Raw genomic sequence first — 17,760 nt, forward strand, 5'->3', positions numbered from 1 at the left:
TTACTGGCTCCAGCGGTATGCGGAGCTGAAGTCACCACTTACTAAGCTACCGGATCCGAGTAGGGTTTGGGCAGGAGGTTGGGGAGCCCAGGTAAAATTAAAACAGGACGGCTATGTCGTTCAGCACATCCCCTCGGCAGCTTTCATCGGCCGTGACAGGATACTGTGTTTTTACAAAGGACAGCCACGACAGTGCTTTAGGTGTGGTTCATTTCGACATTTTAGCATGTCCTGCCCTGTGGTAAAGTGTGGGAGATGTGGGGACACCCAGCACTCCACGGAGGATTGTACCTCGATTCGGTGCAATCTCTGTGGAGGGCTGGGGCATGCATTCCGGAATTGCCCTCGGGCATCCCATAATGAGTGGGACATGTGGAGGAAGGGGTATGGCGGGGTGGTAGGGGAAGAGGAGGGGGCAGGGCAGGGGGTGCTGGACAGGGAGGAGCTGGTAGGAGAAGGGGAGGGGAGGCAGGAAGGAGCATCAGGGGAGGAGCAGGAGGGGGATTGGGTGCGAGTTCCACAGAGGAGGAGGAAGTCTAGAAAGGGGGGGACACGGGCGGTAGGCGGGGAGGTGCCGCAGCAGGGGGCGAGGGGGGGGAATAGATATCAGGTGTTAGGAGAGGAGGATGGGGGGGCTGAGGGTGAGGAGGGCGAACAGATGGAGGGGACGAGGGTGGAGTTGATGGAGGAGGGAGCAGAGGCAGGGGGGACAGCAGAAGGCAAAAGGAAATATGAAGAGGTTCAGGTGGGAAGTACAGGGAGTCGGAAGAAGGGAGGGGAGGTTCAGGGCAGTAGGGAAGAGGGAGGGGGGAGAGAGGAGGCAGGGGGAGGGGAGGGTGGAAGGGATGGGAGAGGGAAGGGGAGTAAGAGGAAGGCCGAGGGGATTGTGCAGGGGGCGTGGGCCCAAGTTTATGAGTGGGGGGACAGAGTGGAATTGGAGGAGGTTTTGGAGGACAGGGAGGACCTAGAGGAGGAGTTAGGGGGTGAGGTTGGGGGAAGGGGGAAAGGGAGGGTGAGGGGTAAGGAAGTGGGATTGGATAGCACAAAGAAGAAGAAAGGAAGGAAGAAAGAAAGGGGGAGGGGAGGGGGAGGTACAGGTGGGACTGGTGGAGGGGGAAGGGGATCGGGTGGGGGAGGACGATGGCCGCACGGAAGAGGACCTGTCTCAGGGTGCGAAGGGGGAACATCAGGAGGTTCGGGTACAGAGTATAGGAGGTGTTGAGCAGCTCGGTTACTCTCCATGAGAATGGCGGGACTTGTATTAACATTTGCTACCCTTAATGTGGCCAGTATCTCCTCCCCAAAGGCGCAATGCTTGGCGTATGACAGGTTTGCGCGGGTCCGGGCGGATTGTTTCCTTATACAGGAAACCCGGCTGACGTCTCTGGAAAAGATCAGGCGGGCGAGATGGGCCTGGAGGTGGGGACCCTCGGTGTGGGGGTTGGCGGGGGACAGGTATGGGGGAGTGGGAATTTTATTTAAGACGCACCGGGTGAATATCCAGAGGGTGGTGGAGTTGGGGGTGGGGAGATGTCTAGTGGTAGATGTGATTTGGGAGGGAAGAGCGTTGAGGGTGGTCAACGTGTACGGGCCCCAGAGTAAGAGGGAAAGGGTACTCCTTTTTGGGAAAATTCGGCCCTACCTGTACACCTCACGCCAGGTAGTCTGGGGTGGGGATTTCAACACTATATTGAGGAAAATGGATAGTGGGGGACGGTCAATGCAGGTGAGCTATGATGGGGTGAGACTGGCGAGGATTATGCGGGAGGCGGGGTTGGTTGACGCACATGTGGAGTTTTGTGAGGGGCAGGAGGGGTTCACATTCTTTAGAGGACAGTGCAAGAGCAGAATAGATCGCTTCTTGGTGAGGAAAGGGGTTGGTCTGGGGGGCCCAAAGATTGTGGATGTGGACTTTTCGGACCACCATATGGTTCTCCTTCAGGTGGGGGGAGCGGGAGCACAGCCAGGGAGAGGGTTGTGGAGGCTGAACTTAAAGTGGTTAGGTAACAGGCAGGTGCGGGAGGAATTTCTTGGGTTTTTGGACGACCAGGTTACAGTACAAGGAGCATTTTCATCGATTGGTGGGTGGTGGGACACGGTGAAAAGACGCACACGGGGGGTTTTTTTGAGGCAGGCGAGAAGGGAGGGTAGGGAAAGGACGAAGCTGGGTCTGGCGGTGAAACAGAAGAGGGATAGATTAATTTCTCAGGGGGGGAGTGAGGTGGAAATAAGGGAACTCCAAGAGCTCCTGGAAAAGGTGCAGTACAATCGTTACACCTCATTGGTGTATGAACGAGATTTCGGGAAGATGGTTAGCCCGGATCCCTTCGCCTGTTGTAGGGAGAGGAGGGACCATAGGGTGGTTGAGGGAGTGCGTGACACACGAGGGATCCTTCAGGATTCCAAGGAGGGGATTTTAGGTGTAGTAGGGGATTACTTTGAAGCATTCCTCTCGGCCCAGCAGATTGATAAAGAGCAGATGGAGAGCTATGTGGAAGGGACCCCAGGGATAGGGGATTGGGGACCCCAGCTCCAGGGCCTTTTGCAACCATGGACTGTGCAGGAGGTGGAAGAAGCCATTGAGGCACTCCACAAGAAGACCTCGCCGGGGCCGGACGGGCTGCCGACCGAGTTTTATCAGGCCTTTAAGGCGCAACTGGGGCCGATCTTGTTGAAGGTATGGGAGGCAGCTCGTTCGGAGGGTTCCCTCCCCAGGTCCCTGACAGAAGCAGCTCTGATTTTGTTGAGCAAAGGGAAGGACTCGTCGCTGCTGGCCAATTGGCGGCCGATAGCGCTGCTCAACACCGATCGGAAGATTTTTGCAAGAATGCTTTTTCAAAGGATGAGGCAGGTGTCTGCGGGATTGTTAGCGGCCTCCCAAGCATGCGGGGTTAAGGGCAGAGGGGTCCTGGAAGCAGCAGCATGGGTACGGGAGGGAGTTGAACACAGTAGGGAGGGTGTGAATGGTCGGTTGGTGGTGACGCTTGACCAGGATAAAGCATTTGACAGAGTGCAATGGGATGTCCTGTGGAGAATTCTAGAACACTATGGGTTCCCGAAAGGGTGGGTAGAGCAGCTGCAGCTGCTGTATAGGCAGGCTGGGTGTTTCCCTTTGGTAAATGGGTGGAGGGGGAAGGGGTTTACGGTGGGGGCAGGGGTGCGGCAGGGGTGTCCGCTGAGCCCGCTGTTGTATGCATATGCCATCGACCCTTTTATAAGACGGGTGGAGAAGGGAGGGGCGCAGGGACTGCAAGGTGTGGAGGTAGGGGAAGGTAGTCAGCTGAGGGTCGTGGCATATGCAGACGACGTCACAGTGTGGGTGGCGGACCAAAGGGAGGGAGGAAGACTGCAGGAGCTGATCCAGGATTACTCGCAGGTCACAGCATCGAGGGTCAATTTTCAAAAATCGAATAGCCTGTGGGTTGGGGAAGATCAAGGGCACCAATTTGAGTTGGGTGGTCAGTTTCCAGCGCCAGGGGAGCGGCTCAGGGTTCTGGGGATTTATTTTGACCAGGGGGATTATAGGTTATACAACTGGGATAAGTGTCTCCAAGAAGCCAGGGCACGGGTAGACAGATGGAAGGGGTGGAGAATGTCGATGGGGGAGCGGGTCCAGTTGATAAAGACTCATCTAATTCCCTTGTTTTTATTTGTTAGCTACATCTGCTTGTTGCCGGAAAGCCGCTATACAGCCCTATATAGCGTGTTTTTCCAGTTGCTCTGGGGAAACAGGATGAACCCAGTGAAGCGTAATGTTACATATCTGCCCAGGAAGGAGGGGGGGGGTGGGAATGGTAAACCCGGTCCTGTTCTTCAGTGCGCTGTTCCTGCAGTTTAATTTGGGCAGGGCGGTTGGGCAGGAGCCCCCGGGGTGGGCACGGAGTGTTCTGCAATGGTGGAGCAGGTACTGGGACCTATGGCAGCAAGGGGGAAGGGTAGTAGCTCTGCGGAAGGGGGCCCCGGGGAGGGTAGGCTATTGCAAGACCCTGGTGAAGCTGGTGAGGGTGTGGGGGGTGTCAGTGGCAGAGGTGAAAGAAGGACAGCGGGGGGTTTGGATGGAGAGGGTTCGATCACAGATGTTTTCAGCGCCCCTAGCGCTGCGGGATGCGCCAGACCCAGTGTTAAAGCAGGGGTTGCGGTTGATTACATCTGACCGGATCCCTGTGAAATACACAGACATTGCGTGGCTGTCCTTTCATGGTAAACTGTATGTGAGAGCCAACTTGAAAGATCGGAAAGTGCAGGACAGGGGATGTCCAAGGGGGGAATGTGCTGGGGTCGAGGAAACAATGGAGCATTTCCTGCAGAAATGCCCATTTTCGGTCCAAGTTTCTGACCGGGTTTCCTCTCTGTTGCAGATCCCCAGTTTCCGTCGGTACACCTATGCGGACTGGGTGTACGGTCCATCTGTAAAAGTAGGGCGCTTGGATCCGGAGACACGCTTTCTGATATCAGTGATACTCCGATACTGCCTCTGGATAGCGCGGTGTGGGGTCTCCCTGCACCAGGACGTCCGGTCGGCGGAAAACGTCAGCTGGGATGTGGTGAGGGCAGTGCAGGAAGCGGCAAAGTGGGAAAGGGTGGAGAAGGGGGTGGAGAAATCCGCAAGGTGGTGGAAGCATGTCAGGCTAAAACCACCATGAGGGGCTTTCAGTTGACTGTTTGCAGGGGTTTTGAGGACTCTGGGGTATTTGGTAGATAAATTTAATGTATTATCATGTGGGGGAGGGGGGTTTGTATATAGGTAGGTTGCTTGTGTATAGGTAGGATGTTGATGGGGGATGTGAGGGAAGGGTTGGTTGTTTTTTCATGTGTGTAATTTGTTTTTAGTTTTTTTCAATAAAAAGAGTTCTCCAAGCATCCACTACTCTCTCCATGAAAAAATACTTCCTGACATTTTTCTTGAGTCTGCCCCCCTTCAATCTCATGGTATGATTCTTTTAATTATGTTACTATGGAATAGAAAAGTCATGTAATAAATAAACATGCTACTTAGAGGCTCATTTTCAAAGCACATAGACTTACAAACAGGTTTATTTTCGAAAGGGATCAACAGCGATCTTCCGACACAAATCGGGAGATCGCCAGCAATCTCCTGATCCCGGCCAAAACGGTATTATCGAAAGCCAATTTTGGCCGGCTTCAACTGCTGTTTCATCGCGGCGCCGGCCAACCTTCAAGGGGGCGTGTTTGTAGGGTAGTGAAGGCGGGATGAGGGGCGAGGCAAGGGTGTGGGTACGATATGGCCGACTTCGCCTTATAAAGGGAAAAAAAGAGGCCGGCTCGAACAAGCATTTCTCCGGCCGGACTTGGTCCATTTATTTTTAGGACCACGTTTGGAAAAAGTGCCCCAGCTGACCAGATGACCACCAGAGGGAAGCGGGGATCACCTCCCCTTACTCCACCAGTGGTCACCAACCCCCTCCCTCCCAAAAAACCAAAAACTAAAACTTTTTTTGCCAGCCTGTATCAGGGGCGTATCTGGAATCCGGCGGTAGGGGGGGCCAGAGCCAGAGAGGGGGGGCACATTTTTGCCTCCCTCCCCCCCCCCCCCGCCGCCGCCGCCTCTCTCCACCCCCTCCCCGCCGTCAACCCTCCCCCGCTGCTTACTTTTGCTGGCGCCGAGGTCCCGACCCGCAATCTCCGTTTTTCGTCTTCCTCCGTGGCCATGCTTCCAGGAAGTAACGCTGCAGTGCTGATTCGTTGACTCCAGTTCGACGTCTGACGTCAGACGCCGAACTGGATTCAACGAATCAGCACTGCAGCGTTACTTCCTGGAAGCATGGCCACGGAGGAAGACGAAAAACGGAGATTGCGGGTCGGACCTCGGCGCCAGCAAAAGTAAGCAGCGGGGGAGGGTTGACGGCGGGGAGGGGGGCCAGGGCGAAATCTGCGGGGGCCCAGGCCCCTGTGGCCCCACGCAGATACGCCCCTGGCCTGTATGCCAGCCTGAAATTTCATACCAAGCTCTTTGAAAGCAGTATGCAGGTCCCTGGAGCAGTTTTTAATGGGTGCAGTGCACTTCAGGCAGGTGGACCCAGGCCCATCCCCCCCCCCACCTGTTACACTTGTGGTGGTTAATGTAGAGCCCTCCAAAAAAACCCAAAACCCACTGTACCCACAAGTAGGTGTCCCCTTCACCTCTTAGGGCTATGGTAATGGTATAGAGTTGTGGTGAGTTGGTTTTGGAGGGGGGGTTGAGGGGCTCAACACACAAGGTAAGGGTGCTATGCACCTGGAAGCTTTTTTTTTTTTTAAGTGCCCCCCTGACATGTTGTCCTGGCATGTCAGGGGGGCCAGTGCACTACAAATGCTGGCTCCTCCCATGCCCAAATGCCTTGCATTTCGCCAGGTTTGAGATGGCCGGGCCCGGTTTCCATTATGGCTGAAAACCGAAGCCGGACATCTCATATACACCCGGCGATCCGCCGGCGATCCTCTTGTAACCCCGGCGAGCAATTTGGCCGGTGCCAAGCATATTTCAAAAATACACTTGGCTCCGCCTGCTTACGGCGCCGGCCCCAAAGATGGCCGGCCATCAATTTGGCCGGTGCCGTTTGATTATACCCCTCAAAGTTACATACTTTACCACATAAGTTTGTAAGTCAATATGCTTTGAAAATGAGCACCTTAATCACATAAACGTACTATTCTATAAAGAAGCTAAGGGGATGTACATGTGTGCAGGGCATAAATGTGTCTTCTCAGATGCATGCAATTTTTAGAAAACTATAAATTATACACTTTGCATTTGGCCAGTCTACTCACATTTATCATGGACAAGGCATAAATTGCCTGAATTTTGATGCATCGATTGGCACAGGGCAGACACCTTTGTAGCACCTAAATGAATGGGCCCTGTTATTGAACTTCTCGCCTAGGCTATAAGCCTTCTGGCAACAGGAAAATAGCTACTGTACCTGAATGCAACTTGCCTTGAATTACCAAGTAATGTTCAGATTCCTTCAGTTTAACATTAATTTATTTCAGATTCTGGAAGATGATCTTGTTTATCCAATTTTGGTTGAACACTAGACAATCTTGGGCTCCCAGTTGCCACCCAAGGAGATAGAGTGGAGAAGTTTGGAATTTCTTCAGAAATATTAAGTGGGAGATCAGCAAGAGATCATGACAGGACCATAGCATGTATGGTTGATTTAATATTTTCTAATCTAACCATTGGAGATTAATAGCATGAACTCTTGGTCCAGAACATCACAGCATATCTAAAATAATGACAGGAGTGATATTTCTTTCTTATTCTTAATGCAATTTGGTTTAAAACTAAAAAAAAACCAAAAACCTAAACTATGTCGAAGGGCATTTTCAAAATGATGTCTAAGTTTTTTAAAAAATCCAGCTCATAAGGTCAAAAATAAAATTTCACCTCACATCACTTTTCGAACAGGAAAGATGTCCAGATTATAAATTATAAACAGGGGACAAGAAGGCACATGGTGGTGAAGACAAGAGGAGTAGCAGTACTCTTTCTAGAATCGCACTCAGTGCAGAATTTGTGGGCTTGGTATATTTGCACCATTTATTGAATCCAGCCGTAACAGTGGTCTGAGGCACGATACTACCTGTTAACGTTTAGTGAGCAGGAGAGGCTCCTGACAGATTAAATAGCTTGGGACAACGCAGCTACCTGTTAAATCGCCTATTGGTGACTAACCACGAATATTCAGCAGGAGATAACTGGCTAACTCTGCTGAATATTCATTGTTAGCACCTATCACTAAACTAGACGCCGATATTCAGGCTGACCGGATAAGTTTTGCCGTTAATAGGACCGCTTGAATATCAGCTTAATGTGTTAAGTTCTTAGTAGTTAAAAAACCTGGATATTCAATATAGTTAGGGAAAGATTCTCTGATCTGTCAACACAAAATATAATATTTAGGAGATAATTGTATAAAAAGCAGCCTAGATTTGGGCCACAAGAACATACATAAATGTCTGTATTCAAGTCATATACACACAAGTGTGTGACTCATGCATGGATAATGACCATTTTACAGCTATGCCCTATTCTGTATGTTAAGTATGTTCCAATAGTCAAAGTTGTTTACTTTGCAGGCGGGCATTCAAATTGGCAGAGCCTGAGTGATGCATGCACATAAATTCTTTGTCACTCCAGGTGTGGGCATTTACACCTCTATATGGCTGGTGTAACTGATTGCCCCTAAAATGTAGGTGCATTTTTGACTTATTACACTAGTATTCTGTAAAGAACAGTAGATGTGCAACTGCCATTATAGAATTGATGCTTAATGCCCAAATGTTTGGCACCTACCTTTAGGTGGCCTTTCTTGAATTTACTCTTACCTGTTCTGATACCGCTTCTCTTTCCTGGTGAATGTGTCCAGGAATTCAGACCACCGCCTCCACGCTTATGCAGTAACTCTTGAAGCCAGACTCAGTTCAGAACAGCAAAAAAAAAAAAAAAATTAATGCCAACTTCACTTGCCAAGAAAATAAAACATCCTCTCAATTTTGGGGAGCAGTTCCAATTAGCCTCACTGCCCCGTCTTTAGGGTGGCAAAGTTCTGCTTTCCCTTCTTTCTTCAGGCTTAACTTTAGCCCAGTTCCACTCAGCACTCCACCAAGTTCAGTTCTATTCTCCCACTGGTTTCACCCAGCCTTTTAGCAAAGTTCAGTTCAGCATTCAGTCAAATGCAGTTCTGTCTTTAGCAAAGTTCCACAAAAATGACCAAGAAAAAAAACTCTCCAACGGAAGAGGAAGAAGTCATATGAATCTAGAACGTCCTACCTTTCCTCCTCCAGCACTTCCACCAGCTCTGTCACTAGCAAGGCTGGTAGCACAGCCTCTTCACAGAACAAACACCTGTGGCCACCCACGTGCTCTTGTGCTGGAGAGATTAACCTTGGGTATTCTCCCAGACCATGCTGGCTGTCTCTCCTGGAACTGGCAATCCAGCAGGCATGTCCAGCTCTGCCTCTTTGTAATCCATTTCCTCAGGTAACTCTGCCTCCTCCTCCCTCTCCTCCAGCTTCAGAATGTTCAGAAAATCACTCCTCCCTCCTTCACAGCTGGAAGGAATCCGATATTGATTGCGCAACCATGGGAACTAGGCCTCCTCTTGGCTGTTTCTCCCCCTGCTGGTTACCGGGGAGAATGGCTCTCTATACCCTGGGCTATCTTCCCTCCCACTTTTTCTGAGAATCCTTCCCGGGTTTTTGGGCCCTCCCCTTTCTCCAAGTCCCCCAGGGAATTCTAGACCTTGTAGTTTTGGGGCCCACGGCCTTTTGCTATACCCCCTTTTACCTGCCTTATCACACTAAATAACCTGTAGCTCTGCCCAAACTCTGACCACAGACTGCCCCAGTACTGCCTAGATAATGCTGAGGTGGTCAGAGGATGTATTCAGTGGCCTTTCCAATTAGTGTAATTGAATATCCTTATTGAAGGCATGTATTTGGTTAGCAGTTCTTATTGGCCCCAAGATGAACAGGAATTTAGATCTATGTAATTATGTTGTTGACCCACTAAGCCAATGATCAAGAACAGCAAAATAGATATCAGGAAACTCAGGCATACAGGGCAACCACTAAGGATCTTTAACTACATTTATGAATTTTGCTGAGAAGTCATTGTCAGTTTTTATTGTTATATGCTCTCATGTTGTGCATCTCAGTTTTACCTGATCTTCAAGCTTTTTCCCATCCATAAACCTCTCTAATATCACCATATGCACAGTCATGTTCAATGATGCCTGTATTATGCACATTCAGTCTATGCTTGAACAGTACACAATGTTTGCCTTATTAGATACTCAAGTTTAATGCAAGGTTCAATCAAGAGTGGACAAAAATAGAGGAGTAAATCACTGACTGAAGTTTATTTATTTGGATTTTGCTCATACTTTTTTTCAGTAGTAGCTCAAGGTGAGTTGCATTCAGATACAGTGGACATTTCTCTGTCCCAGGAGGGCTCACAATCTAAGTTTGTACCTGAGGCAATGGAGGGTTAAGTGACTTGCCCAAGATCACAAGGAGCAGCAGTGGGATTTGAACCAGTCACCTCTGGATGTCAAGACTGATGCTCTAACTACTAGGCTACTCCTCCAGTCCTCCATAGTTTGAGTTTCTATCTTTATTAATTCCTTCATGATCCAATACTCAGATCCCTGGAGTTTTCTATGATGTTTATAACCTGGCTGACTGGAGACCTGTGAGTCTTCGAGAAAGAAGTGTCTGTGTCCTAAGATTTCACACCATTAAGGTACTTCAGAATTATATTTACTACTTATTTCCTAATCTGTTTTAAAACTATTCATGTGCGTTTCACTGAGCTGTATGACTTAAATACTGTAAATATAGATGTAAAAAGAGAAGGTGATGAATAAATTTATTTTCTATCCCCTAAATGTGTGTGTAGTAAGGAATATGAAAAGTATAGGAGAACACAGCAAGTTCTCAATAAGAAAAATTATGTTTTTATTGATTTCATTGTAATGTATGCTATAAGAGTATTTTCTCCCACTATTGATTAAGCTGTATTGGCTCACGGTCAGTGAGAGAATTAATGTTAAATAAAAGGAATTTCCACATTGCTCACGCATTTCTCAGTGGTTTAAGATGTTATACTGAAATACAGAAACTGTTCTCCTGTCCCCAGAATGCTTGCAGTCCAAGAGGCCCTTTTATTAAAGCCTTACGTGTGCTAAGGAACGTTAACATGTGCTAAATGCTGAGCATTCAATTTTATATTTATAGAACATGTGGCACTTAGTACATGGTAACGGTGGTAAGCTTTGTGTTTCTGTTTTGTCCCAGATAAACTGCAGTGGTATACCCCAGCTCAACAGTTATTGTCAAATAAAATATTTCTAGGAAACTTTTTTAAAATTATGTATTTTTGAGTGGAAGGGCATTTCTAATGATTATCCTGATATTCACTATTAGACAAGACACTTTTTTTGTTTTCTTCTGAAAATTTTTTTTGTTCCCTGAGTCTGCTGGTGAAAAGATCTTGGTGGCAGAGACTAATGAGTAGACATTTTTCATTGATCATATATCATATTTTGGTCCTATTCCCCTTATCATTTTCATTGCCCTTCTCTGTACTTTTTCTAATCCTATATCGCTTTTGAGGTGTGGTGACCAGAATTGCACACAATATTCAAGACACAGTCCCACTATGGAGGCATTATAATATTCTCATTTGTGTTTTTTATTTCTTTCCTAATAATTCCTAATATCCTATTTGCTTTCTTAGCTGTTGCTGCACACTGAGCAGAGGGTTTCAATGTATACTCAACAATGACACCTAGACCCTTTCCCTTGGTGGTGACACAGTAAGTCAGTTCCCGATTATGTCATGATTGTTTTGAGACGTGCAGATTGAAATCTAAAATCAATGCAATAGTAAATTATTGATGGTGGTGGTAATTAATCAAAGTTGAGCACACTCCAAAAGTATCCCATGATTTGAGTGTCTTATTATATGTGGATTGCATTTGTACCCCACATTTTCCCACCTTTTTGCAGGCTCAATGTGGCTTACAGAGTATGGTTATGATAAAGTTGTTACATGATTTAAATACATTTGATCATAAGCTGAGGTATAAGAGGATTTAGATAGAAAGGTGTTAGGTAAGGTCGTGTGAGAGGTGTTTTTGGTGTACTTGGGTGGTTTAAGCAATCTGTTCATAACTGTAATAAATTACCGGTCACTTGCGACACAATATAACCAAAGATCGTAACAGACATTACCTGACTCTTCACCCAACATGTAATTAAGCTCTGGAATTCGTTGCCGGAGAATGTGGTGAAGGCGGTTAGCTTAGCAGAGTTTAAAAAGGGGTTGGACGGTTTCCTAAAGGACAAGTCCATAAACCGCTACTAAACGGACTTGGGAAAAATCCACAATTCCAGGAATAACATGTATAGAATGTTTGTACGTTTGGGAAGCTTGCCAGGTGCCCTTGGCCTGGATTGGCCGCTGTCGTGGACAGGATGCTGGGCTCGATGGACCCTTGGTCTTTTCCCAGTATGGCATTACTTATGTACTTCGTCCCTCTTTCCCTCTTTAAGTTCCCCCCAACTGTTTCCTACCATACATATACCTCATTATACCACAATATCACTTTGTATTCATTCATACTATGTATTTGTTCAAACCGTAACCGGCTAACGCCGTTAATGGTTATATGTAAGCCACATTGAGCCTGCAAAAGGTGGGAAAATGTGGGATACAAATGTAACAATAATAATAATAATAGTAACATAGTAGATGACGGCAGAGATAGACCTGCACGGTCCATCCAGTCTGCCGAACAAGATAACTCACATGTGCTACTTTTTGTGTATACCTGACCTTGATTAGTATCTGCCATTTTCACGCCACAGACCGTAGAAGTCTGCTCCGCCTCCCAACCACCAGCCCCGCCCCCCCCAGCTCTGCCACCCAATCTCTGCATAGTATGGAGATAGTTATGAGATAATTATGAGATAGGTCAGGCTTGAATTTCTATAAGGAAATTTAATTTTTTATTAAATGTAACATTTCATTGAAAGTCCATGAAAAAGGAGCATAATGGGTAAGGGATAGAATATGACGCTATCAATTAGGGCTATGCTTACTAAGCTGTGCTATAGGCACTCTATCGTTTTTAGCACGCGCTACAAATTAATGCATGCTAAAGATACCGTATCTCTAGAATTAGTGCTCACTAAAATGCTAGTGCACCTTAGTAAACAGGGCCCTAAGGATATAATGAGTGTCCAATTAGATGCAAAGAATGCAGAGTGCACCTCAATATTGTACATACTGAATACTGCAGCTTGTGTTTTGAGCTGGAATTATATTTTCTTCTGAAGTATTTTGGATCACTAAAAAAATGGTCTGATGTTCCAAGGGGCCATCTTTAAGGGGCTTGAGGGTTTCTAATTTTAGCATTCACCCCCATCTTTATGTGAAAAAGATTATCCCAATCAATGCTTCAATAGACATCCCAATATCCCTTCCCACATGAGGCTCCCACCCACCCACAACAGCTTACCAGCCTTCTACAGCAACTGCCCCAGAAAAATGCCCCACCACCCCCAGCTCTCTGCTTAGATCACCATCTATCCAATGAAACCCCTACCCTAATGCCCCTTGGACCTAGAGATTAACACAGAAGCAACCCCTACTCATTCCTGCTCCCAATGCTGCCAAGTTTAAAATGGTATCAAAAAAGTAGACCCTTGCAAATATCAAGTATGTCTGCAAAATACATTTTTTTCTCAAATAGCATTAAAAAATATATATAGTGTGAAGGATCTTCAGACCAGAGGCATTACAGATTCCAATAGAATATGATTTTCACCAAGGAACCACCCTCTATAAAACAATCATTAGATCCTATTGTGAATATAATACTGTATCAGGGACCCTATTACAGAGCGGCAGTAAGCCCAATGTCCCGCCCCAAGTTGGTGCCATTTCTGGGATAAAAAGAAAAACCCTAGAAATGGCTTGCATGGTGATAACCCGGTGGCAATTAGGCATCGCCACATGCTGCCCAGTTAGCGCTGGATTAGCACGGGATCCCTTATCGCCTCCTCAGTGGTAGAGGCTCCCCATCAGATGGCCATGTGGTAAAAGTTCTCTTACCACATGGCCATGTGTGTCTGAAGGCTTTTTACCCACTGCTGTAAAAAGGGCCCTGGCACACGGGAAAAACGGCCCCCACCACCAACGCAGGTAAAAGTACTCCTCAATGGTGCCTCTTGACCTCCAATGGCAGTCTGCAGATACTACTGCTAGATGTCACGTTGCCTATTAAGGTTGAATAATGCAGAGAATAAGAATTCACAATGAAAAGATTCTGGCAAATGAGCTGACAGGTGACAACAGTGACGGGTGAAGAAAGTGAAGTAGATTTGGGACTCAGTTGGTTATACTGAAATCTAAAGGAATCCCTTTCTATGCTATTGAATGTTTTACATAGGAGATGCCATTAACTTTTATTGCATCCACACCTATTTTCTGGCATGGGGTACTTCTTCTAATTGCATTTATCCCTCTCCCTGTAATGCATTCCCAAACCCTCTGTTAGCTCCATACATTCATCGTGCTTCGAAGGATGTTCATTCAATGATGCACTTTTGATTCATTAGTGTGTTGTAAAACTTATATATGCTCTTAATCAATTGAATGCAAATTAATCTACAATTTAGAGGCACTTAATTAAAGTACGCTAGGCACTATGGACTGGATCCAGTAAATGGCACTGAAAATAGGGTGCAAAAAATAGGCGCTGAAAGCAACTCTATGAAGGGTATGCATGCTATATAGAATCCTGCTTAGGCACAAATCTGCACCTAATTATCGGGTGCCGGACTTACGCCTGCTGAAAGCAGATATAAATGCCAGTGCCTAACTTAGGGGGAAATGCACTAAACTTACCAGGCCTGCAACCTGTTTTTTTTTTTACCAGTTCCAGCCAGTTAAGTGCGCATATTATTCAGCGGGAGATACACAAAGGGGCTCTACGGACCTTTTGACATGTGTGACAGCAGACAATGGGTACAGCAAGCTAATTCATTTAAATGAGCTGATCTATGTTCACGCGTGCATTCTGAGCGATGCACAGCTGTTTTCCCAGCGATACACAGAAGCAGCCCCTACTTTTCATGAGGAAAATTTTACAGGAGGTCAGGGGCAGTTGTTGCAACCTTACACGGGCTGCCTACTTCTGTATTTCCTTCAAATGTTCCCATCTCGGCAGATTTCAAGGAAAAGCATGTCACCCTTTATTGCTGGTCTGATCAAAGGCAGGTACAATTATCCTGAATACTTAGGGAAAGACATCAGGATCCAGTAGTAAAAATTCTTTAGCCAGATATAAAAGGGCAGAAGTAGCAGTAGTAGTAATCCCGTTCTCTTCACCAGTCCTGCTCCTCTTTCTCCTTCTCCTGCAGGACAGTTGTTCCTCCCACCCTGATCTCCTGCAGCCAGTCAGGAGTGAGTTCTCTGACCTCCTGCAACCAATCAGGAGTGAGTTCTGTGATTTGCTTTCTGTAGTCGGACTGGCAATCCTGAGGAACAGTAGAAGTGGATCTGTTCCCTTTCTCTTACGTTTTTTTCTAGTTTCTCTTACTGCCATACAGACTGTCCTCATACATACAGCTTATATGCATGTTCGAAAGCCGTGTGTAGTACACATTGTTGTGAGCATACACAGAGCATCCAAGCTTAGTGATTGGCTGTTCTGTACATGCACAGCTTAGTGACTGTTAAGCTGCCCGGTTTTTGTGAACAGCTCATTTGCACTTGATTTTTGTTGTGCATTGCTCACTATTTATTTGCTGCATATGTATCCCACATTTTCCCACCTCTTTGCAGGCTCAATGTGGCTTACATTATGCCGCCATGAAAATCATCATTAACGGTATGAGAAGAACAGAGCATAGTTTCAATTAAGATACATGAGATATCAAGAGAATTAGAGTAAAGAAATAATTAATACATTAAAGATATGCAAAAAGTTGGATAGAGTATAGCGAATAATTAATAACAGTGTGATTAAAGTAACCAATTTAAGGTATTCAGTACTGATTAGTTCTGATACAGATGTGAAATGAGACTTTTATGAAGGTTTATTATTATAAGTCTCGTTGAATAAGTTTGTTTTCAGTTACCTCCAAAAGGCTGTCAGATCATGTGTTGTTTTCAAGGCATTCGGCAATGCATTCCAACGTTGCATTCAGATGTAGGAGAAGCTGGATGCATATAATGATTTCTACCTTGAAAATAGCGATCGGTGCTTTACAGGAATTTCTTAGGCCCTGGGGATCCACTTAATTCTGTAATAATGCAGATATACATTTTGGGATCACCTCCAACACACCTTGACTATGCCCTATTGCTATTAAATGGCTTTGATTAGAAGTTACATGGGCATCTGCATGTGCACTATTCTAAAAGCAACTGTGTTCCCATTTTTCTAATGTGTATTTGAAAAGGGGATATAGCCAGGGGCATGTCAGGATTTCTGAAAATCTGGATAGAAGGTAAAATGAGCTAACAACTAACCTACATTTTTGTCCTTTTCACACCTCTACAGAATTCAAGTGTATATTTGTTTCAGTTGTGCCAACTATATCTTTATTCTATAATAAACCAAAAGATTAAGATGATGTCAACAATGAAGATGGAGAACAAGACAGTGACCACAGGATTCACTCTTTTGGGCTTCTCTGAATATTCTCACCAGCAGGTCCTCATTTCCATAATGGTTTTACTGGCCTTCTTTATCTCTGTGTTGGGAAATTTTGGGTTTTTAATGTTAATGTTCTTTGATCATCATCTCCACAAACCTATGTACTTCTTCCTCAGCAGTTTGTCCTTCTTAGATATCTGTAACACTACAGTCACTCTCTCAACGTTACTGGATAACCTCTTTACAGGAAACACATACATTTCCTTTTCTCTGTGCATGACACAGCTCTACTTATTCATGAGTTTTGAAGCTGCAGAATTTGTTCTCCTCACCGCCATGGCCTATGATCGCTATGTGGCAATCTGCCACCCACTGCGCTATGCATTCATGATGGATACAAAAATATGTAGTTCACTCATCGTTGCATCATGGATTGCTGGTGCTCTGGATGCACTTCCTATACAGGTTTCAATATCTCAGTTCTCTTTCTGCAGTTTTCATCAAATTAATCATTTCTTCTGTGACCCAAATGTACTGATAAAACTCTCCTGCAGTGATTTGTACATCCTTGAAATTCTAATAATAATTGAAGGGATAGTTGCGACTGTTCTTCCCTGTACATTAACCCTAGTATCGTATACTTGTATTATCAAATCCATCTTGAAAATCCGATCTACAGAAAGTAGAAGCAAAGCCTTCTCCACCTGTTCCTCTCACCTCATTGTAGTTATTATATTCTACGTGACTTTGACATGTATGTATATGAGACCACCCTCATTGTACTCACCAGGCCTAGACAAACTGTTCTCTCTTCTGTACACAGTTTTAATTCCAATGTTAAATCCAATAATTTATAGTCTGAGAAATCAAGAAGTAAAAAATGCTGTAAGAAAAGTCAGGTTTAGAAAGCAATAATGAAGAGCCAAATAATTTGTTATTCTTTTTATAAAATCATACTTGGTTCTAGAATTAAAACACTCTTGTGACATTTGTTAAATTTCTTCTTGACCTTGAGATCAAGAAGCAAAAGAAATAAAGTCTCTCTCTGTCTTTTATAAATTTCTTGATCATTATTTGCAAGCTGATCCTCAGCACATACCTAGATAGTCAGATATGCAAAATTAATATGCACGAGACATATGTATACACACTGCATACTCATTCTGGTTATCCTGAAAATCCAACTGCCTGACTGTTTGTAAAGGACTGGGTTGAGAACAAATGTTCTAAATTGATACTTATCATTAGAAGTCCTCTATCCACATAACTATACATAGAAAAATTAATGGCTTGCATATAAGGCCATTTTACTAAGGAGTCAATACTCAAAGCAATTTTACCAGTCAGAAACAGCTGAAGGCCATTTAAATCGCTTGTGCGGGTCTATCTGCTGATATTCAGTGCACTCAGTGGTGTGCTGGTAAATGTTTAACAACAGGCTCTCTCCCTAGTCCCCCTCTGCGCCCCCCTCCCTGGGGGGGGGGGGGGATGCATTACTCTAGGAAAAAAAATTAAATGATCCCAGGTTCCAATCTAATTCATGTTTAATGTGCGATAACATTCCATAAATAAGTAAATAAATATA

The 17,760-nt window shown here is 45.6% G+C and overlaps 1 protein-coding gene across 1 annotated transcript; it reads left to right on the top strand.

Moving 5' to 3' along the window:
• The first annotated feature begins 16,160 nt into the window (after positions 1 to 16,160).
• On the top strand, positions 16,161 to 17,090 carry LOC115458203 (olfactory receptor 8D1-like). Its single transcript, XM_030188063.1, has one exon. It carries the CDS (start codon positions 16,161 to 16,163, stop codon positions 17,088 to 17,090), a length of 930 nt encoding a protein of 309 aa, XP_030043923.1.
• Positions 17,091 to 17,760: the final 670 nt, after the last annotated feature.

Source organism: Microcaecilia unicolor, chromosome 14 (assembly GCF_901765095.1).
Source record: "Microcaecilia unicolor chromosome 14, aMicUni1.1, whole genome shotgun sequence".
NCBI classification, from domain to species: domain Eukaryota; kingdom Metazoa; phylum Chordata; class Amphibia; order Gymnophiona; family Siphonopidae; genus Microcaecilia; species Microcaecilia unicolor.